The 22,587-nt window shown below is 39.3% G+C and overlaps 1 protein-coding gene across 3 annotated transcripts in view; it reads left to right on the forward strand.

Annotated features, from left to right (window-relative positions):
• GBF1 (golgi brefeldin A resistant guanine nucleotide exchange factor 1) overlaps positions 1-22,587 on the forward strand; it is a 101,644-nt gene that overhangs the window by 51,198 nt on the left and 27,859 nt on the right. For all 3 annotated transcript variants that reach the window (XM_050976467.1, XM_030241332.2, XM_030241333.2), the window contains exons 4-8: positions 7,898-8,029; positions 13,024-13,142; positions 13,760-13,868; positions 14,230-14,290; positions 15,958-16,012. In XM_050976467.1, the coding sequence (XP_050832424.1) occupies positions 7,898-8,029; positions 13,024-13,142; positions 13,760-13,868; positions 14,230-14,290; positions 15,958-16,012 (476 nt within the window). The remainder of the gene's footprint in view (positions 1-7,897; positions 8,030-13,023; positions 13,143-13,759; positions 13,869-14,229; positions 14,291-15,957; positions 16,013-22,587) is intronic.

The following is a 22,587-nucleotide window of genomic DNA, read 5'->3' on the forward strand; positions in this document are numbered from 1 at the left end:
TTAAGATTCAGTTACCTGTGAAACTTATAAGCAGTTTAGGTTACTGAGCTTCAGGCTAAGTGGCTCCACCCATGGGAGAAAAAATGCTTCAGGGATGGGTAAAATCTCAAGTCAGTTTTTGTAGAGTCATTGGGGAGTTCAGTTTTCTGGAGTAGAATTAAGTGCCATTACAATTGGCATTAACAGTTTAGAGCTTTTTGTCTGTTTGTAAAAGCCACAAAACTAGTGGTATAGTCCAAAACCTATCAGAGGCTTAGATCAGCTGTATTACCCTATCTCCTTTCCCTCAGAACAATCAGCCTTCCTGTAAGGGAGATAAAAAAACTATTTAAGCAGTTCTGAATTTGCTTATTTCTATCATATGTAAATAATCTTACTGTGAAATGTGCTGGCAAAATCAAGTGGTGCTCTAATGCTTAGCCTTTACTGTGATGTAGGAGGAAGGGTTTCATGAAAACAAGGATGGATTAGCATTGAAATTACCCTTGTTACTCTTCACGATGGCAAAAGATACACTCAGGAGAGAGCAGTTTGGAGATGGGAGGCTTTTACTGTATAGTTACTTGATTTTTTAGCCTTTCATCAGAATTAGTCATGTCCTTTCAGAGGTGTTCAGGTCATGGGATGGGAGGAAATAGTCTAGCATTTGAAGCAAGGTCTGCTCCTGATCACCTTCAACCTTACTGTGCTAAATTACTCCTCAGCTCACTTTAAGAGCTGTTCTTATTTTGAAGCAGTCTTTTGATTACAACCTCTGACCAGTATGTGTCAACCATAGCTCAGAAAAAAGTTTGTCAAGGTGTTTGTATCTGCTATCTCCTCAGTGCTAAGAAATAAAAACAGAATTAAACAACTTCAGCTTTTGAAATAACCTCATATCCAGACACTGAGCAGTCTTCATGACTGGGGTTAGAAATTCAAGGTGGAGCAAGTGCTCATGTCTGTACTTTTAAGTCCATCCAAATAGAAACCATGGAAGTTTGCCTTCTGTGTAATTCCATACTTCTGCTGATGGCATTTGCTTACCTTCTGATTGAAGTGAGTATCTTCTGTTTGTTATACCACTCTAGAACAGAATACTGCAGCTGGGTGAAAAGCACTTGAGGGAACGGTGGAGACACACCCGGAGTTCACAGCGCAGTTTTGCCTGAAGATGCTTTAGCAAGTTCCTGCTTATGAAAAAGTGCCCTGGAAATTTTAATGGTCAGTCAGAGCAGCTGAATTTGAAGCACAGCATCAGATGAAACTCCTTATAACTAATGGCACACACTGGTGGCATTGTCAGTGGTTCTGCTTCACTGGTAGGGAAATATAATAAGTAATTCCATAGAAGACAGTATTTTAGTTGAGTTTATGTTGTCCTAACTAAAGGATGTGAAGAGTCAAATGCTCAGTATGCATTATGTCATGCTTCCCCAAAATAAAAATCTCAGTTCTGAGGGGTGCTTGAGATCTTGGCACTGTGGAACAATCATTTGTTAAAGTCATGTTTAATGAAAGGGAGATAAACACACGAAGCTGGAGTGTGACAAATGAAAGCATTTGTGCCATTGTAATGAAATTAGGCAAACAGAACAGGCTTGACATCTCTGGGTTCCCCTTGTCAAACTGCATTTGTAATTCCAGCTTTGCATTCATGTGTGGCTGTGAATGGCACTGTTTCTCTCTTGGTTTGATGGGTTGGGGCCCCTGAATGACCACTTTAATTCACAGGGCATTAGCTTTGAAGAGTATATTTTACAGACATCTGTAGAAAAGGATTGCAGTTAATTCATACTTCTCCTTCATTGGCTTGAATATCCTTGATTTTCAGTCTGTGTTTATGTTTATTGTATGCAAAGCTTTTGTGACCATTTATTATAATGAAGTATTGATTTCAGAGATGCACAAAGCTTGCTTCCACTCATCCCCATGGTATGTGTACTGTGTTGCACAATCCCCACAGTATTTATGTGTTTTAGAAACTGGGATGTAAGCTTCTGGCTCCTTAGCTTCTCCTTAGCTGGCAGAATCCTGTTTTCTTTATTAAGAGCTTAGATTAGGATAAGACAATGATATTGTGGGGAACCTGGAGAGAATATTCAGTGGCTTTTGATGACCTCTTGTTTATGAAATTTAGTGGACATTGCCATTATTTTCAGGAAGGAGAACTAGAGCTTTCTCTCGTAACACTAGCTGCACTATATAGACTGTATAGGTGGCAATCTGTTCTCCTTTCAGATCAGAAAATATCTACAGATGTGCTACCAACTGCACTGTGTTGCAAGGGCTGGTCTAGAACTTGCAAGAAAAACAAAATGAGAGCAGCTAAGACCCCCTTGAAGGGGAGAGATGGCAGAGGATTCTTTTCACTTGAAACCCTGTTTGTGCCAGGGCTGTGTGGAGCAGAACATATGCTCAGAACAAATGAGTGTGGATCATCTATAACGTAGCTTTTTTTGCACTTGTTATCCAACATTAATTGGCCATTATTTTCTGGGGTTAAATGTCAGAGTCAGAGTCAATTTGCTAGCTGGAAGTCAGGGTATGTCTTTTTGCTCAGGTGCAGAGTGGCATGTGTTCCAGTCAGTCTGGAGAATTTGTTTTTGGAGTGGTGAAAAACATGCTCCTCCTCTGTTTATCAGCTGTAGAGCTGCTGTAGTTGCAGTTTTGCCAGGGTACCTAGAATCAGTATGCATATACTGTTCTGTGCCTGTTACCTAGGGACTCTATTCAAACCTATTCAAGATTTTTAGACGAACAAGTTGCTATAATTCTGTTTGCTAGATTTGTTAACTTCTAAATTAAACAGCTGATAATCACAGGACTAACTCAAAAAAAATTCTCATTTCCCTGCAATCCTGCATTTTGACCTAGCTGAAATTAAGCCGGTACTTATTTCAGCAGTTAAAATGTTTATGAAAATCCGGAAAGTGTGACCATTCCATACTTTTAGATGGTTTTAAAAGGCAAGTACCATTTTGTCCTTTTTCCTTTGAACATATTCAGTCTGACTTGCTGATCCAGATTGCAGGGGTTTCTCATCCTTTTGAGTAAAAAGACAAAATGTCTTGGTGTTTGTTGGCTGAACTGAAAATAAAAAGTTCATGTCATGTAGGCCAGAATGGCAGTGTTTGCAGAAATTGGTTTTGAGGCTGTCCCAGGAAGCACTTGCTGATACTTCAATTTTCTGTGGCATGAACTGATTGAGCCCCAAGGCAAGAGTCCGGAAAAGCTGGATTTCTGCTCTTTTACAGTGCTATCTTTGTATTTTTCTCACCTTAAGAAAAGAGAATGTCTGTTCATTGTACAGTTCAGTTTGCAAGCAGGGAACATAATGCTGCACACTCAAAGCATTGCTGTTGTCTGAGCTCGCCTCGCTGGAGAGGTGCGTGGGATACAGCTCAGACAGCCTTTCTGAAGGCTGGGCGTCAAAGGCCAACAGCTGCTGCATAAGAGGAGTCCAGGTCATGTGGTTTGGGTTGCAGTTGCCTGTCCTCGGGACAAATGATGTTGAAATAACTTGTCATAAACAATTTTTTCTTGTTCATTTACTCTGATTCGGAACGCATAGCCGATCCTGATAAGAGTCATTCAGGAGTGAAGAGTTGAACTGCCAGAGAAAGCAGCTTATGTGAGCGTTTTAGATCAGGAATGTGCCAACAGTGTGCTAACAATAAGAAAACTTGTCCGAGGGGGACCTGCTCCTGCACTTCAGGAGAAAAGGGACGCCAGAGGTCTGATGCAGTTTGTTTGCTGAAGTGCCAGAATGGCTGGATGGGATTGCTGAAATGGGAGTTAGGTGCTTAAACATGAATTAGTTGATTAAATATCATTATAGACATATGTGTCTAAGTGCAAATAATCCATGGGAAGAATGAAGGAAAGCACTGTGGTCTCAAAGGAATTGTGTCCTCATTAAAATTGCCAGCCTGAAGAGTTGGCTTTTTGATACATTACTTAAGATACTCTTTCCCTTCTTCTCCATTTCCATGCACTACTTTAAGCTAGCTCAGTGTTTCTGAGTGTTGTGCTCATGCTGGTCTCTGCTTGCTTCTCTAAAATTTTGTTGAAAGGACCTGTGTGAAAAGAATGGGAAGTGCTTTCCAGCTGGTCCCCAAAGCAGACCAGCCTCTTCATTTAGGTCTAAATAATGTTTTAATATAATTTTTCCCTGGCTTTAGTAGATTTCAAAGGAAAGCTGCTTGAAGGAGTACCTTGTGAAATTTTGTTCTCTTTGTTGATAGTTATTCAGTGTTTCCTCTTGTAATACCCTTGGCTGAAGTCATGCTTGCAGGTTTGGTGGGTTTTCAGATGGGTTTTTGTTTGGTTGGTTTTTTCCCCCAGAGCTGAAACTGGTTACTTAAGTAGAGAATCATCCTGTATTTTCTAGTTAAAACACTGAGAAATGTCTCTTGCTAGAAAATATACTTGGAAAAACGTCTGTATAGGCAGTTCTCAATTCTCTCACTGGTTATAGTTACCTCACTTTGTAATTCCTGAACCTGAATGTGGCAGAACAAGAACCAGAGTTGAAAATTCAGAGCTACTTTTTTTTGGACTGTTGCTAGAAACATCAAGTATGTACTTCCAAACATTTAGTAGGTACCTTATATAGCCTTTGTTTTGTCATAAGGAATTATTAAAGTAATGAATGATTTTGCTACATTTTCTGAGGTTCCTAGACATTTTCAGGAGAGCACAGGATTACTTTTACAGTTAGGTCGTAGCAAGACTTCTGTTGTGTTTCTTTCGTGAAGTTTTAACTTGTTGGGCAGAACAATTCCCTCTAAAGACTATGGTCCCACCTTACCAAAGTATTGTGAAGAGAATGCTCTTCATTTCCTGCTCTTCTGTGCTCTAGATCAAGCCTGAGCTGTAGAGGAAAAGCTGGTGTGGAGTGTACCCTGCAGTTGTAGCTATTGATGCAAAAGGGCTGGCATGTTTGTTATGGACACTGCCACCTTTGGTGTACAAGGTTAAGAAAACCTGTTGAGGAAAGAGCTTCTGAACTAATTTCATTGACCCCAACAGGGTTGAGTCAAAAGAAGAGGTTATATGTTTGATTTGCTGGCTTGTTTGCAAAATTGTGTCAAAAACCCAGTAGCTTTAGTATGTAAGTGCATTTAAAAATCCAGGTAGCTTTAGTGACACTTTCAGATGCTGAACCTTCTTTAGCCCGTGAAAGTAATCCGTTTCAAGACAGGATACAGCAAGGATACCTTCAGTATCAGTGTTTTTTCTGCACTCCCAAACTTCCCATTGAAGCAAAGAACCAGTACCAAGATTAAGTTCTACCTTGAAAAGTGAGCTGGTGACCCTTCTAAGTCCTCAGTGCTTGCAAACACTTCTGGTAAGAAGAGCTCATTGTAGTGATTAACTGAATACTCTTCAGGTGTGAGCCGTGAGATTGGTGTTTCATTGACACTTAGATCTTTCAGGCAGCAGTCATTTAGTGGACTAAAAATGCTCTCTTTTTGTCTGGCATGTTTTTTGATTATTTTTTTTTTTAATACCACAGTACTAATAACCCAGTCTAAACAGTTTTGCAGCATAAACCATCAGTTTCAGAGAGCTTAATGTAAAGTTCTTTCTCACCATAAATTCTGGAATCTCTGAATATTAGAGAAAGTGGCCAAATTTGCTGTGTAATCCACAACATGTGCCTGAAATGAATCCTAACTATGACAAGCTGTTTTGTGAACTTCATGTAAGTTGTGAATTTCAGTTAGACTGCAAGGGAATCTGATCTTTAACAATATTAAGATTTACAATTCTAATTGAAAGGAAAAACCTGATTCTCCCCCTCCTCTTGTAAAGAAAATATCTGTTTGTTGTCCCTAAAGATGTATTAATGGAGAGTGTGATGCCCTATACATCCTCTGCTACCAAGTGTGTCTTCATCGTCTCATTCTGTGGTGCAGTGAGGTACCTCTGCTGAAGTCCCATTTTTCTTAGTAATCAAGTGCAGCTTTTCCATCCTGGGACTCACTGGTTTGAATGAGGCTGGAGGAGTTGACAGGATTATAGTCTGGTCTGCAGAAAGGATCAGTTTTGGGAAGAAGAAATTGAGTTTTGATCCTTGGTAGTCTTACTATATTTAATGCTGTCTAAGTGCTTGTAACCTGTCAAGTGCTCTATAAAGCACACTTAAATAAGCATTAATGTAAGTATGTCTTATGGTCATCTGGATTTCCATGTGCTGTTGAGAGGTGGCACAATTGTAATGTTACACAAGCATATTATCTGACAAATTGGGGGCTTGTTCTTAAGCCAAAAAGGTTGAATTATCATGTTCCTTTTAACCCCTCACAACAGGTGAGTGGTGTTGGTCTTATTTGAACTGGTGGCTGAAACATAAGAGATCACAAAATGATCCCCAAATTCCCTTTTTAATTGCAGTTTTGCTTTAGTTAACAGCACTTTCATGTACTTCTTTGTGTTCTTAACTTTTAAAACATAAGCCCCTGTATAGTTTTTCCTCCTTTGCTTCCTTGCCATAATTTGACACAGTTATGTTAACATACTTTCTGGCAGACTTTTTTGGTTTGATGCTTAAGGCTTCTCAATAGGAACTGTGATAAAATGGCATTTCAGAACAAGGGGTTTGGGTTTTTTCCCTCAGCAAAATAATTGAATTATGTTGGTAGATAGAAAAGCAGCAGCTTGTCTAAGGATTCAGGAATTGCAGTCTTTTTTTCTCCCTGCCTCAAAGAAGCTCATATGACAGATAAGTTCAATATTTGATTATTTGATTAAAGGTATAAATGCCAGTGATCCTGTGTGACACTATTAGCCATTAGACTTGTTAAGTTTTATTAGGAATAAAAAGTACATTTCTGCAAGTTGAGCCAAGTGTTGTACTTAAATATTTCTGATCTCAAAATTATTCAAGTTACTTTTAATGCATTCTTCTGTTCCTAGGTACTAGCTGTGTTGTGGTTGCCTTCTCCTGCTTTTTAATGCTTTTTCTCCTAAATCCCCCTCAGGGCTCTTCTTATCTTGATTCCTCCTGTTTTATTTGGTTGGGCTTGGTTTTTGTTTTGGTTTGGGTTTTTTGTTTGTTTCTCTTGGTCAATTTCCCCAGTTCTGGTTATTCTCTTCTGTATTTCTTTTCCATTCCCAAAGTGTCTCTTGATCATCTTGGAAAGTTCAGGAAGCTTATTAGTTGTTTTTTCTCCAGCTCAGTAGCTCAGTGCCTTCTTGTACAGCAGCTTTAGAGGGGATCCTTGCTGGCCAAAACAGCAAGTAGAGGAGTGCCCTTTTTAGTTGTTTGGTTGAGAAGCTTATACAGTTACGTTGAGAGCAAAACAGAAGAGTTTTTAAAGTTAGGATACCTTGTGAGGTTTTCCTGTCTTTGCCAAGTAAACATTTAGTGTTGCAGAAATGCAATTTGTATTCAGGTAAAGAGCTGCAAGAGGTCCAGTGACCCTGGTTGTACATTTGTACTTTGCATGTACAAATTAGTGTGGAGTTTTATCTGTAGCAGGATGTTACAGGGGTGGCAGAAGGTGGGACAGGGTCTCTAGAGTTCATGGATTCACACAGTTCCAAGAGTAATAGGAAAATGCAGCTACATCTGCCAATGAGTTACAGCATAAATTTAGTCAGCAGTGGCCTCTGTGGCGTTTACAGAGTGTTCCTACAATCAGATTTTAGAAGGCTCCAGAAATCTGTTTTGAAGATTGCAAGAAAGTGAACTTTACAAAGCATTGCATTTAAAATATACACATATACCTGTGTGTGTGTTTGTGTGCGTGTATATGTAAAAACAACCCTGACCTTCCCACTAGCCTTCTGAAACTAACCTAGAGCAGGCTTTTTTCCCTCTGAGATGAAAAATGTATATTCTTAAAGAGAAAATCAATCCTAATTAATCAAGTCTAATTGTATTTTTAAAATTATTTTTATTTTACAGAGCTATCTGAAATTGAACCGAATGTCTTTCTTCGGCCTTTTCTGGAAGTAATCCGTTCTGAAGACACTACAGGCCCCATAACTGGATTGGCACTCACCTCTGTGAATAAGTTCCTCTCATATGCACTAATAGGTATGTTATGTGACTTTGTGGGATTTACCAAAATGCCAGCCAAATGTATCTCTGTGAGCTGTGTCTTTGGCCAGGATACATGCTTGCAGTCTTAATATGGAGATTAGGGAAATAAGAAAATTGTCATTAACACTGGGGAAATCAGCATCTGCAGTTTCTTAATATCTTACTGGCTGATCTTTCATGGTCCTACAGCTGTGTCTGGAGACAGAGCCAAAGCCTCTGCTCTGCCCTTACTGCTGCGTGTGCTTAGGGCCTGCTGCAGGACTTTGCTGGTCACCAGCTGCTTTTTTATGCCCTCCAAGCAAAAGGGCCAGGGAGAGAAGAATACCAGCTTGGATTACAATGTTGTAACATGCAGAAACACAGTAGGATTTATTTAGTTTTGTGGACTAATATTTCTGCTCTAGAGTGAGGATGATTTTTTGCCCGGTCCCAGACCTTGTCCAGGGTGTGCCAGTACTCTTCACTTTCCACAACTGTTGTGGACTGTATTGCTGCTGATCAAACTTTCAAAGTTGCACATTTTTCTTTGTATCTGTGAAAGACTAATAATGTGCATGTGGTCAGTTCCCGTGGCTTAGCTGGCTCATTAGATGGCTTTCTGTCTGCCATCAATGTGTCACCCTGTTGTTACTGGTACTCCATTTCTCTCTGTAAGTTCTGTTAGTACTTTGTGATCATACCTGTGTGAATTACAAAACCTGTTATTTGTGTTTGTTTATACATAGTCTCACTTAAGGAAAATAATTTTATCAGTCTCTCTTCCCCCTGAGTTCAGATCTCTCAGTTCTTTTTCTCCTTTGCATTGTAAGGGAACACTTGGAATTTTTGGTTGTTTTAGATATTTAGTTTTTCAGAGATAGCATGAAGGCAGTTAGAGAAAGAAAGGGGCTTTATGTCCATGCAAATCACTTTTGCAGGAAAGACACAAAACTAAAATGAGCAAAAATAGAGACTTGCAGGAAAAAAGATTGAAGTGCTGGATGAAAATATAGTGTATGAAGACTTCAGTTAGTGGGTAGTCTTTGTTATAATTAAGTACAATAATATAACCAGAATGATGCAACAGTGACATAAGTTTCTAGGACAATAAAGAATTTTTAAAAAATAAGCCTGTAAAACATGTCCCCCTGAAGAATTAAGCAATAATAGAAAATATATCTTTCAGCATTACAGTGAGGGGTGGACTCTTCTTCTGGGCTTTTAGGATCTGTAGCACATGTCCAGGCAAATGTCTGCACAGGCAATTGACTACAAATGCTTGATTTGAGGCAGAAACAGGAAAAAATGGAGTTTAGAATTTATAGCCTTTCTCTAGCTACCTGTTGTTTAGAACATTAATTGGGTCACTCCAACAAGAGTGCATCCCTGTAGCTGTTGGTGGTTGGGTGTCTTTGTAGTAGGCAATGGAAGACTCTCTGCCTGGCTTTTTTTCTGAGGCAGAACCTGTAATCTAAGACCTTCATTGTTGCTTCAGGTGACATTCAGAGCAGCCTTGTCCTTTGTTCTGCTCCAGATACCAGTTAGCCTGGGATTAGTGGTGCTGGCTGAACATCTGGCTAGGTTGAGTTGTTAAATGAAAGCTTTTTGGTATTATAATTTATTTTTGTAATATGAGACTAAAGGTAGTCCAAATACTGCTTGCCTAAACATAGGAAATGCTTAAACCTGTTCTTAATGTACAAATCTGTTTCAAACTATACAGAGCAAAAGAGAAGAATGCTGGCATAACCATGGTAGGCAAATTGCAGTGTGGCAGATATTATAGCATGTTTTGGGGCTGCATAATGACGGGTGAAGCCAGCACTTTTTAAAAAAGTGATATTAGCTTTGTCTGTTCTGTGCGTGGTTGGTTTTTGCTGTTCCAAATGGGTTGAAAGCCAGGGTGCAGTGAAAGGGCCAAACTCCTCTGATAAATATCTTTGTTTAAAATGCCTTTCTTTTCCCATTTCCAAAGTATTTAATTGCTAATCCTTGTGCAGTCTTACTGTTTTTTTATTCTGTCACATGTCAGGTGGTTATCTGTCTCCTTTTTAGACCAGTATTTCTGAGGGGTGTGTTTTAAAACCAGTTAGAAAAGAATAAATCTTGAGTAGAGTTTAGGACTTCTAATCTCTGGTAGTTTGAATTGCAAATTCACTAATGGTATAGTGTGCAATCACAGCTCAGTTAGATAAAATTTCTTGATATTCACCATGTGTGTGTTTTAGCAGGAACAGTTAGCATTACAGTGATTATCCTCTGCTCTGAGTACTTCTATAAGAGTTTTAGTTGATAAATTACACAATAACTTTTAAAGTACTAGAAAACTGTGTGGTAATACTAAACTCCTATTGATTTTTATCCCTCAGATTAGTTATTTGCTTGCTCAGCAGTTTTGCAGTAGCTAGTGAGCTGTCAGCCTGCTGGATGAGCTTAAACCTTAGCTATAGGAAGACTAGTGGCTAAATTTCAGAATTAGGTTTTTCTATATTTCCCTCAGAAAAAGTATGTGCTCTTTTTATTGTCCATAGCAGCTTTGACTCCATTTCTAAAGTTAGCTTTCCCTGGTGTTCCTGGAAACTACATATCTGTAAGAAAGTAGCTGTTGCTCAGCTTCCAGTGAGAGGACTTGCTGTTTAAGGAGTTTAAGGCTTGTTTTCCCCTCCACTTTTTCTGTCTTCTTGGTGATTTATTTTAGTTCCATTAAAGGTGTTACTGAGCAGGCTTCTGGCTTTCCTGAATTCCCTCTGGTTCAGAGCCTGGATTTTCTAATTTCTGTTTGTTCTTTTGCCCACCTGTTGTAAGACCGCACCTGGTATGAAATGTGTGTATCTAGATAGGGTGTCTAGATCTTTGCACTGTAGATGGCAATTTTTAAACTGTTAGTGTGCTCACTCAAACTTCTTGTTAGTGATTCTGAGCAGGCATCGATACATCTTTCTGTACTGTTTTCCCACAAGGGAACAAAGATTTTTGTCTGTATCTTGTTTCTGCAAAGTAGAAGTATCTGTGATTTTAATTGAACTCAAGAGGCTTTATAAATTGACCTGAATTTGTAGTGCTGTTCCAGGGAGCCAGAACTGAAGTAGTCAGGCGTGATGTGTGTTGGGAGAGAGGTGTTGAAGGTAGGGGCTAGAACAGCGAAGCAGTACTCAGAGATCTGTTAAAGAAGCATGTGTACAACATGCTTGCATTTCCTTTTCACACAGACTGTTTATCCATTACTATGATTAAAGATATCCCTAAGACTAGAGTAACTCACATCTCCTGGAAAAGGTGGCAATGGAGTGAATCTGTGTGGGCTGCCTGTGGAAACCTTTTTTGCAACTAGTTCCTTTTTCATCTTGATTCCCACTGGGCTGCTTTCCACTATGGTTGTTGAGGTTGGTTAACAGTAATGCTCATGTAGGTGCTGGCATTGTAACACCACTGGTCTTCACCTAATTTAATTAAGACAATTCAGAATGAGCCTACATCACCTTTGGTGACTTATGCTATTACCTTCATGAATAAGAGTTCAGGACTCACCAACCTGTAAATGATTTTATTGCCTCTGGTCCAAGAGTAGTAGCTTCTCAGTGGATTATAAGCTATTATTGAAGGTATGATGAGGACTGCTTTTGACCGGCAGGCCTCTTACCTAATGGCTCCAGTTTTGTATCCTGTTGTGTGCAGATGCTAAACTGAGTGAAAAGTGACCAATTGTTTTAGAACAGCCTTCTTAAAAGCTCAGTGAAGTTTGTTTGGCAAACCAGAAGAGGAACTCTAAACTACGGAAGATTTCTGTATGCATGTGTGTGTGTGAACAATGTCAAAAGTAAGCCAGCTCTGTTCTTAAAAGGGATTCTTAAGAGATGGCAATGGCAAAGTGCTGTTCCTATGCAGATTTATCATTCCAAAGTACACTGGTGCCATTTCAGTTTTATGCAACTATGAGAAATTTCTTACCCTGCAGCCACTCGGGATAGGAGTGTGGTAGAGGCTGCTGTCTCTGGACCACAATAAGGGCAGCTTTCTTTAACACCAAGGGCTTATAGCCCTTCCTAGATGTGAACGTTACTGGAGTCAAAGAGGGAATCTGCAAAGCTTACAAAGTCTTGCTTGGTTCCTCTGTCAGCATTGTTATTGCTGGAGTTCAAGAGGCCCCATTGCCAATTAATGAGCTATTAAGCAATGTTTAGGTTGTATCCTTTCTTTCCTAATGACTGTTTAGGTAGAAGGGTATCAAGATTCTTGCCCAGTGCCATATTGTCTAAGTGAGAATGAAATCAAAGCCAGAGGCAGCTTTTCTGAAGCCACTGTAATGTAGCACAAGATACAGTTACTGGCAACAATCTCATCCTAAACATTCTCTCAACTGCACCATTGTTTGTAGCTGCAAAAGACTGAAATGGAGAGAAGGAGCCTTGATGAATGATTGGAGTGGGAGGCCTGCAACTCTGATATCTAAACTGTGATTGTGTCTGTCTGCTGTTTTCTCTGGGGAAAGCTACTGGTCTGTTCCTTCCCAGCTCTCGTTCCTTGAGAGGGATGTAGAACAAGAGACGATTTTCTCTTCTCAATTTAGTGGAACCTGTTTGGCATTTTCTTCTCATGAGAGTAAATTTTAGGTTCCCTATGTTTAAGAGATGTTTTTTCTTTACTCCCAAGGAGGCCCTGAATGTGTTTAATAGCTGATTGTGCTGTATTGTAAGGAACAGGACACAGTCTTAGAAGTTAACTTCTAAAACATAGAGAACTGGTAACAACGGAATTGTAATTATTTTCTTTGTTAAGTTATATTTTTTGCAAATATAAGTAGATTCTTGATATATCTTTCTGAAAGCTCCCAGTTATAAAGCCTTTCTATTAGTGGGAGGTGAGTTATGTTCTTGTTGGGTCAACTCAGTTCAAGTCATGTAAACTGAGGAAGCTGAAGGTCACAATATCTCCATGTAGATGTTTCCCCACAGAGGTGGTAGACTGTAGATGGCTGTTTCCTGACACATCTCTTTTATTCTGTTATTCAGATCCCAGCCATGAGGGCACAGCAGAGGGGATGGAGAACATGGCAGATGCTGTCACTCATGCTCGATTTGTGGGCACAGATCATGCGAGCGATGAGGTTGTCTTGATGAAAATCCTACAGGTAAGAGGAGAGAAATGGTAATTACCATAATGGTTGCTGCCTGTTGTGGAACATATCCTGTTACATAGAAATGAAGAGGAGGAAGCAATGTTTTGACTCTGCAGGAGCTTAGTGACAGACTTTATTTTTAAACAGATAGCTCATATACCTGTGGTAAAAGCTTTTCCAAATTAAAATAGTTAAAAGCTTAAATTAAATTCTTTTAAAATTATTAACTTGATAATGTGGTAGTGTTGATAATCTTACCTTGTGCATGGTCTCTGTTGGGGGAGTTAATTAAGAATATGGAACTCAGACTTATTTTTGAGAACAGTTTTTTGTAGATTCAAAACTTTGGACTGTATACCTCTTTGGTTTGTGTACTTCTGAGCAGATATCTAGTTCCTGAATTTAAATATTGGGTAGCATGCAGTGTATCAGACCCCTTTTAGAAGTGGGTCAGAAGATCATTCTTGTCTCCTAATTGGCTTCTTGAGCACAGTATTCAGTTTGAAATGACTCCAGGAGAAGCCTCTCTAGGTTTTCTGCTCATGGCAGCCTCCCATGGTTTTCTCCTCATGGTTTTCTGCGTGCAAGTATCATTGCAGAGTGGTACATGTGGGTGCTGTTCTTCACAGGTGTTAAGGACGTTGCTGCTCACCCCAGTGGGAGCCCACCTCACCAATGAGTCGGTGTGTGAGATCATGCAGTCCTGTTTCCGCATATGCTTCGAAATGAGGCTCAGTGGTAGGTTTGTTCATCCTTCTGCCGTTAAGAAATTGATCAGGTTTCCTCAGTATTAACTAGTTCTGTTGCAGAGCATGAATCCATGGAAAGCTGCTGAGCTTTATATTTTTGTGTCTTTCTACAACTTCATGGAGCATTTGTTGGGCGTTTGCCGTACGAGTTTGGACCGCTCTTTTCCCCAGCTGTGTAGCGCCACCGTGTGATGCTCTGACCGTTTGCAGTAACGCGGGGTTGGAGCTGGTTTTAATAAATTTGCCGTAATCTCTGTAAACAAGACTCGGAGGGGAGTCTGCTTGAAGAAGCCTCTTGATAATATCACACTGAGTAATGACACCTGTGTTATTTGTTTTTGTCTTCGCAGAGTTATTGAGAAAATCTGCAGAGCACACTCTGGTCGACATGGTGCAGCTGCTCTTCACAAGGTAAACCTGCTTGTGTTTGCCTCAGCATTGCCGAGATGGCCCTCTAAGGACAGAAAGATTTCACACTTCCACTTAAGGGCCCTCAGAAAAATCATCCAAAATGGTCATTATTTAGAGGTGGAAGGGGATGAAGGATTTGGCACTTTTCTCTAGGGCTGACCCTGTCAAACTGCAGGGAGACAGAAGTAGGGAAGGTTGCCTGGTTTAAGGTGTCCTTTGAGGAGAGATGGACAGCCAAGTAATGAAGAGCTTTAGGATAGAGAACCAGTTTCAGGACAGAGAATGCAAACTTCACGGAAAAAAGGGCTCTAAAAAAATATAGCTCTCTTAAGCAGAGAGAACAGAAATGGTGTTGAATACCCACACACTGATTTCTAGCTGAGAGCTTTGACCTCACACATCAAAGAACATTTAAAACTCTTTAAATCGAGTGTCTTGGACAAACATTCTGCCCTTTTCAGCACCCTTCAGGTAATTAAAATTACTTCTTTAAAACTCAAGTAAGTTAATTAACTTCAAAACTGTTTCTCCAAATAGTGAAGTAATCATAGACTTTCCCTGGTTATTGTAAAAAGGAAACTTTACAGGTACATATGTACTTTTAATAGAAAAATATTTTCGTGAAACTGACAGCTTATGTGAAACACAGTTGCATCATATTTTTTTCCCATTGTTACACAGTTCCAATGGGATCTCAGTTTTCTTCTCCTCTGTGTGCCCTGCATCGTGCACTGGATGAATGTTGGGCAAAGGCAGAATCAATCTCCTCAAAGAGGAGAAGCCACATTACTTTTTCTCCAAATGCATATGTGAATTTTACTTGGTGCTTTTTCATTACTTACTGTGTAATCCTCTCCTCTGTCCTTCTTGATGAGGCTGGGAGACACCATCACCATCTGTGCCTGTGGACATTGGGATAGAGATGTAAGGCAAAGGCAGCAACTGCAGGGGTGATTTGCCTGTCTTGCTTTCCAGAAAATGAAACAGCCAAAGCTGTACTCTAAGGCTTTTATACCCTCATCAAGTAAAGACAGAATTGTAGTAAAGAAGAGAGAGCAGGGTGTGTGGAATTGTAGAGCTGTACATGCTGTCATTTGCTAGTACAGGTGAGAGCAGCCTACCTCATTCTGAGATGGGAACTGCTTATCTCCAAAGATTCAGCTTAATGTACATCTGCTGCCCTCCACAGTTGTGTTTATATGATACTGAATGCAGGATAACTGCTGGGGCTTCTACAAATTCAAAGAGAAGAATTGCCATGACTAGTAATAACATGTACACTGCAAGAGTCGTGGTGTGGATGACAGCGATTCAGCAGCTGTTTTTAGCAGTATCACAGAAACCTGTTTTGAACAAATGTAAATAGTCCACTGCTGAAAACATCCACTGAAGGAAAATAAATTGTCTTTAATGGCAGGAAAATCAATATAGAAAAATAGCCATTAGGACTAGTAGTGTGCAAAGCACCTCTCATCTATACTTGTGTGGGTCCTTTCCCTTGGCAGATTTTGGCAGAAAAAGAAATTAGGAGAGTCACTCTTTGTGAAGAAAACCTACTTTGGGTTTTTTTAGTAACTGCAGCATAACTGGAAAGACCAGCCTGTTTCTTTCCCCTTCTTGTTAATCCATGTAAGCTTATGTATTTTGGCTTGCTCTTTGTATTTCAGGTTGCCACAGTTTAAAGAAGAGCCTAAAAGCTACATGGGAACGAACATGAAGAAGGTAAGACCCCAGCACTGTGTTGACTGTTCTGCTCCTGTCTTTGGCTTGCACTCATTTCTATTTTGTTTGTTTTCACACTTGTATTTCTTCGTTTCTACAAGTCCCAGTTCATTGAAAGAGCATGTTTAACCGCAAAAATGGACATAGATTCCTTAATTCTGTGGAATTAAGTCCTGATAGCCCAGTGGCAAATCTTTTTAATGATACTGCTGCCTAAGTGAGACAGTCTGGATTCTGGGAACAGCCATCAGTGCTGTGGGCTAGAAAACCCCAACAAGTTCTTTGGGACCTGATGGTGTCATTGTCTCTTTATCTGCTGTCTTCTGCTCTTTCTCCAGCTTCTTTTTCATCATTCTTCATTCCCTACAGGTCTGATACTGAGCTCTTGGGTTATATTTTTGTCCAGTTCCCCCTGTGTGGAAGGGAAATTTTTTGAGGCTGGTGAAACCGCATGAAAGCATGAAATTGGCCTTTGTATAAAAAGCTTTGGTGACTTATAGAAGGGACAGCGTTCTGTGGTGAGCAGCTTAGTTCATATGATCAATGCCATCTCTATTAGCAGCCAAATCAAAGTAGACTTTTCTTTATCTCCCTTTTCCTAAATGTACAGTTTTCTGAGCATGGATGTTCTGGATTTCTTCAACACCACCATCTTGATCAATACAGTGAGGTTTTTAGTAGCTGGATTCAGTATTTCAAAAACCATTATGTGACCTTATGTGATTATTAATGTAGCAATTTCTTATTGAAGAGAGGTCCTATTGAGGAACTCCATATATACTTCTATATTCTTTATATTCCATATGAAGAATGTCAATAAAGGTTGTTTGATTCTGCTGTTGAGAGCAACAGGATGGGGAAGAGTGCTAGAGAAGAAATAACCACCTTTTAACTTAACACTGAATATACAGTTTATAGCTTCCACTCTGTTTTTATTTAACTAAGTTGAGAAAAGGGACAACATAGGGTCAACATACATTTCAGAGCCATTATAGAAGTGTTTTTGAGAGACTGAATGCTTGGTTGTAGGAATCTGAAACCTGGTAAGGCTTAGGGCTTTACTTCTTGTATGGTAAACCAATGACTACTTGTTTCCCTTGCTGTGGAAAAGTCACAGAATTTGTGATGATGCTAGGCTGGTGTATGGAAAGCTAAAGAGATCAGGCTCATGTATGGCAGGAACCAGGCTTTGTATGGTCTGTGTACAGAAGGTGTGAAGGGAAGGTGAATTTAGGAAGGCTGCCCTTACCAAGTGATGGCTGCTCTCAGCTCAGTTAAGTGATGCTCTGTCTTGTGTCTGCTCTGTGCAGTTACCCTGTACTGTCTCTTTGCTGTGCATGACAGGAGTGTGCCCTGCAGCCTTGCACTCTGCCAGGTTATTCTTCTCTTTGGGTTTATTTTGCTTTGTTTAAACCATGCATTTGCCTATCTTTCACAGATTTCTTCAGGTCTCCTCAACAAACTGGAGCTAAGTAGTGGGGAACAGCCCAAAGCCCTGAACCAGTTAGAGAGGGTATTGATCTTTAAGAACCCGAAGGTTGCTCTCTCCCTTCTCCCTTCTTACCTTACTCCCCTCTTCCTTCTCTTGTAAACACCACCTGAGAGATAGTTACCTTGTGTGCAGCAAATCTCCCTCCACTCATTTAACACAGCATGGCTTTTGGAGACAGTGCATGCCATGGTTGCTTTGCAGTGTTGTGGCTGCAGCTGGGGCAGGCTTGGGAGGGAGAGTCCCTTGTTTTACTGCAGCATTCACTGTCTTGGTGAGTGCCACCTAAGACACCATCACAGCATCCTCTGGAGAAAGGGAGTGGGAGGGCATGGGTAAGACTTGACAGTGAAAACCCAAAAAAAGGATACATAAAAAGTGTAGATTTTTCTCTGAAGTGTTGTGTGTCTTGCCTGTTGATCTTAATTATAGACATGGCTCCTCCATATACCTGAGGGGTCTTTTGACCCAGCATGCCTTAAAATTTTTTTAGTCAAGGTGAATCTCTGAGCTTTGTTACTTGGTACAGGGCCACAGAGTTCAATGCTTTCTGATTTTTTTTTTTTTTGGGGGGAGACTGCTGTGTATTTTCAACATCTTTTGTTCATGTTTCTACTGAAAATGTCCTAGCACAACATATGCTAATGGGGGATCAGTGGAGCCAAACTGATTAATAAAATGTGTTAGTCTCTGCTAATTCCACTAGAAAATACTTCTAAAAAATTACTGTAGGCATGCAGATTATTTGGTTTAGATCAATCATAGTAACCTTGAAAAACTAACTTAGGACAGTTCTCAGTTTTCCATGTTGATTCATGAACTTAATGTAGCTTTAATTTTTGCCTGCTAATAATGTTAACTAGTCCAGACAGAGCTGAACAGAGCATTTAGAAATGGCACTCTTTTGTCTTGTGTCTAAGTCAAAATAGTTATATGACGAGGATAGTTTGAAAGGCAGTGGCTCAAGACTTGCAGATTTATGCAGAGTTACTCAGAAAAAAAAGACCAAGAAATGCTTCCCTTTGCAGTAGAAAACATTCTAGGTAAATACTGGGTTCTGCTGTGGGAGTGAGGAGGAACATAGATCTGAATTTTCCCAGATTTTTGGGGTGGGTTTTGTTCATAGTTGCCTAAGATGCATAAATGCATTTCACCAAATAGCCTTTGTTAGTTGTTGCAGTACAGGCAGGTCCGAAAATGCGATGACTTGATTGCCTTGGTGTCTCCAGGATTCGGATCGTGGACTGCGTTCTCTCTGCATGCTTTTGTGTCTTGAACGCTACTTGGTGTGCTGACCAGTTCCATGCTGCATTAGAATGAGCTCATGTTTTAGTGTAATCACCTTAATTACTAATCATTGGCCCCTGCCCTTTTCTCTTGAGGCTTACAGTATCTTATGGAAAAACAAACGAGTACAGGTAAGGTGGATTGTAGAAAAATGAGATCTCATGGACCCTTTGAAAAGAATCTTGTAGTATTACATTTTTCTTCACCTTCCTAGACCTTAGCTAGGGTTTTATTTGTAAAACCTCATCTATCAAAGGAAGCATTTGGAGTCTTGTAAATTTTGCTTCTATAATTTTGTGGACATTTCTTTATGCAAAGGTAACTCAGATAAATGTAATTGAATCTGTGCAGAATTCCAAGATAAATGGACAGTACCTCTGAGCTCCCTTTCTCATTTTAAAGTATATTTTTTAAATACCAACATCAAATGGTGTTACTGTCAAAAATACAAGCTTCATGTAGTCTCAAGGATGTTGATTATTAGAAAACTAATGTAACTCTTATATAACTGAGCATGGAAGAGGGAATGAAAGTTTTAGATAATGTATAAGATTCAGGATATGTTAATATTCTATTAAATGCCATTTAACTGCTGCATTTAATCAAAATGACAACGTTAGGTTTAAAATTATCAGCGTGTTAATATACAATGAAGTTTTTTAGAGAAACTGGAAAATGCCTTGGAATTGAAGGTAAAAACAAAATTTAGAAATAGTTCCTTTAGTTAAAGGCAAACTGTCCAAGTGTTTTTTACATTTTTTATACTAACAATAAAAGCAAAGAGATGTGAGATTATTACCTTTTAATTCAAAGAAAATCCTGAAGGAATGACATTACTTTGCTGTCCTTTGATACATGTATTGTTTTAGAATTCCCAAACTCAGTGTTTGTTTATTAAAACAGCATTTAGCCTCTTGACACTGGTGAAATGTTTTATTAAGCTTTTCTGTTTGCTTCTGCAAATTTTTAAAGCTGTGCAATAGTTTGCTGCATTGAAGCAAAAGGAGATAGCCAAATAAAAAGGAGGGAGGGCAAAATTATATGGGAAGTAGTCCTACTAGGTAATTCTAATAAAAGGATACCTGTTTTTGTAGAATGTAGAGATTGGATGGTATGAGATTGAAAGGCCTACTGGGTAATCTCATCTCACCCCTCCTATCCCTCCACTCCCTGCAAAAAAAAAGCCCAAACAAAAGAGCTTCCTCCCATGCCCCCCCAAAAAACCCTAAAAAACCAAAACAAAAACCACAAAAAATGAAATGCATAAAAAACCACACCAACCAAAATCCCCCCCCCCCCCAAAAAAAAATCACACACCCCCCCCAATCTAAAAAGGTCAAATAACCTTAGATTCTGGTCTAAATGAGTTAAAGTCTGATTAAATATGTTGGAATCTTTAAAAATCAAGTAAGTCTTCTTGCTTGCCTGACTACAATGTTTCCAATGCATGTGAAGCTGTTGTGACTCAGTCTCTGAAGGATGGCACAGGCTCATGGAAATGATTACAGAGTGGGCCTGTATCTTATGGCCCTTGAGATGCAATCTTGGAAGCTAAAATGAAACACAGGACAATCACAGAGGGTAGATTTTGTGTCTGAGGAAAAGCTTTTTTGAAAGGGCTAGTGTTGAATTGAGGTGGTATTTGGTGTTGTATGAAAGGGGAGATTAGAAACAATAATTAAGTTGTCAGGTTGCATTTTCTGATAGAATGTTTCAAACATTTGGTGTTTCTGAGGAGCCTGACTGAGGGTGAAAGGAGTGGTTCATGCTTAGCCTGTATCAGTATCTCAGCTCCACTTGGCTGATTCAATTTTGCATCCTGCTGCAAGTAACTTTTAACCTGGCAAATAATGATAACTGGATTTAGTAGCTAGAAGCAATGTCTGTTTTGGTATTGTGTGAAATGGACTTTTTTTGGTTTAACACATAATGCTTCCAGATTTCCTTCCTAATGAAAGTAGTTTGGTACAATGAAGCATAAATCTTCAGATCTTACTGTGTAAGTTACTGAAAAAGGAGTTAAAAAATACAGCTGTTTCTATAATAGCTGGTAGGTAAAACCATCTGATCTAATTTGTAGCTTAAGCCTTTAATAAATGCAGCTATTGCTAGTATTTAAGGCTCAGATTTTAGAAATTGGCAAGAATCAAAAATAACACATTTTAGATAGCCCTATGAAGCAGGAATAAGTAGGAAAGGTGAGAAAGCTGATAATTTTGACATGAAAGGTTTGTGATCCATAAGCATTGTAAAACATTTTGAGATCTGCAAAATTTTGGTTTTAGCTGTGTGCTTGTCATGGAAGTATTTATCAGAATCTGTGATTTAGAAGATTCTTGCTGCAGTATTTGAAAGAAATAGCAAGGAGCAAAGTAATTCTGAATCTATTAATCAGCACAGTCAAGGAAACTGTAGCACAGCTAAAACCTGGGGATTAGTCATCAAATAAATGCAACTTGTGGTGGGAAGAAAAGTTACACTAATGGTTTACTGCAGTGGTATATATCATTTTCACAAGCTTTGTTTAAATGGGAAGAAATACAGGCTGAGGCCATATACAGGGAGTTAGAATTCTACCTGGAAAATGGAAAGAGAAGCAAAATCAGTAGTGGAACCTAGAAGATTTATTGGCATTTAAGAGTAGTAGTAGCTGGAAGGAGGTAAGTTGCAGAAAGAGACTGAAGAATATAGCTGTCTTCTACATAAGCTAAATCTGATGCTAGAGATATAAGAAATAAGGAATATTTTTGCCCAAATTCAAATTTAACTGTGATAAATATACAAAGAAGAATACTGAATAGGGCCTGGTACTGAAACTTGCTGAATGGTTTCCACAGCTTGCAAGATACCTGTTCAGTGCTTAATTTGCACTCAGACTGAGGAGGTAGAAGGATCAGAAAAGCTGCCTGCAGCTACCAAATGCAAGAGTACATGCAGTCCTGCACTTGGAGGAACTTATGTTGTAAGGAGCTGGTTTTCATGCTGGCCAGGGCCATTAGCCATGTGGCTAAATATCATACTGTTTTTCTGGAGTTCTGGAGCATTTCTGCGTGCCTGAAATAGCAGTGCTGTGCAGCAAGTGCCACACAGTCTGCCCTGCTCCTGTTTTTGTTCTTCTTTTCCCAATCAAAGTTCTGTGTACAAACTAGAAGGATCTTGGTCAACAAAGAGTTAAGGTTAGGTTTAGAAGATAAGTAATGACAGAAAGCAGGTGAAAGGAGAATGAGGTTTGTTTCTAAATTGCTAAGGTAGTATTTGCAATGTAACATGCACCAGTAGCAAGTGAAGTGTTAGAAATACTTGTTAATAGTGAGCTTGGCATTGCTACAAAGATGAAGAGTGAATTGAGGCAAGAGGTCAGTGGCAGAGCTGCAGCATGCTCATGCTGCATTTCCAGCTTGATATATAGATGGTGACATATTAGCTTAATGTCAAACTTAACTAATGCTTACTTAGATACTTTAATTTTGGAGCTTTGGTAAAAGCAGAGAGATTTGAGATGTATAGGTCTAATAGAATTATTTTTCCTAATTTTAAATTGGGAGGTATTAATAGGGAATAGGGAGTGTTGTGATAATTGAAGTATAAGTATATATTATATAAGTTAAGTATATATTATAGCAGAGTCACTGAGTTAATTGTCCCTTGATTTAGGTGTGGAGTGTTGGCTAATATGTGGGGAGCCAAGGGGTAGTTTGCATGATTTTGAGGTGCTGAATAATTTGTATGATATATTTAAGTGCTACTGCCTGACTTTAAAGTTTTTGCGGTAGCCTTTGACTTGGCTTGTGTAATCCAT

Source organism: Serinus canaria, chromosome 6, assembly GCF_022539315.1.
Source record: "Serinus canaria isolate serCan28SL12 chromosome 6, serCan2020, whole genome shotgun sequence".
In the NCBI taxonomy this organism is placed as follows: Eukaryota; Metazoa; Chordata; class Aves; order Passeriformes; family Fringillidae; genus Serinus; species Serinus canaria.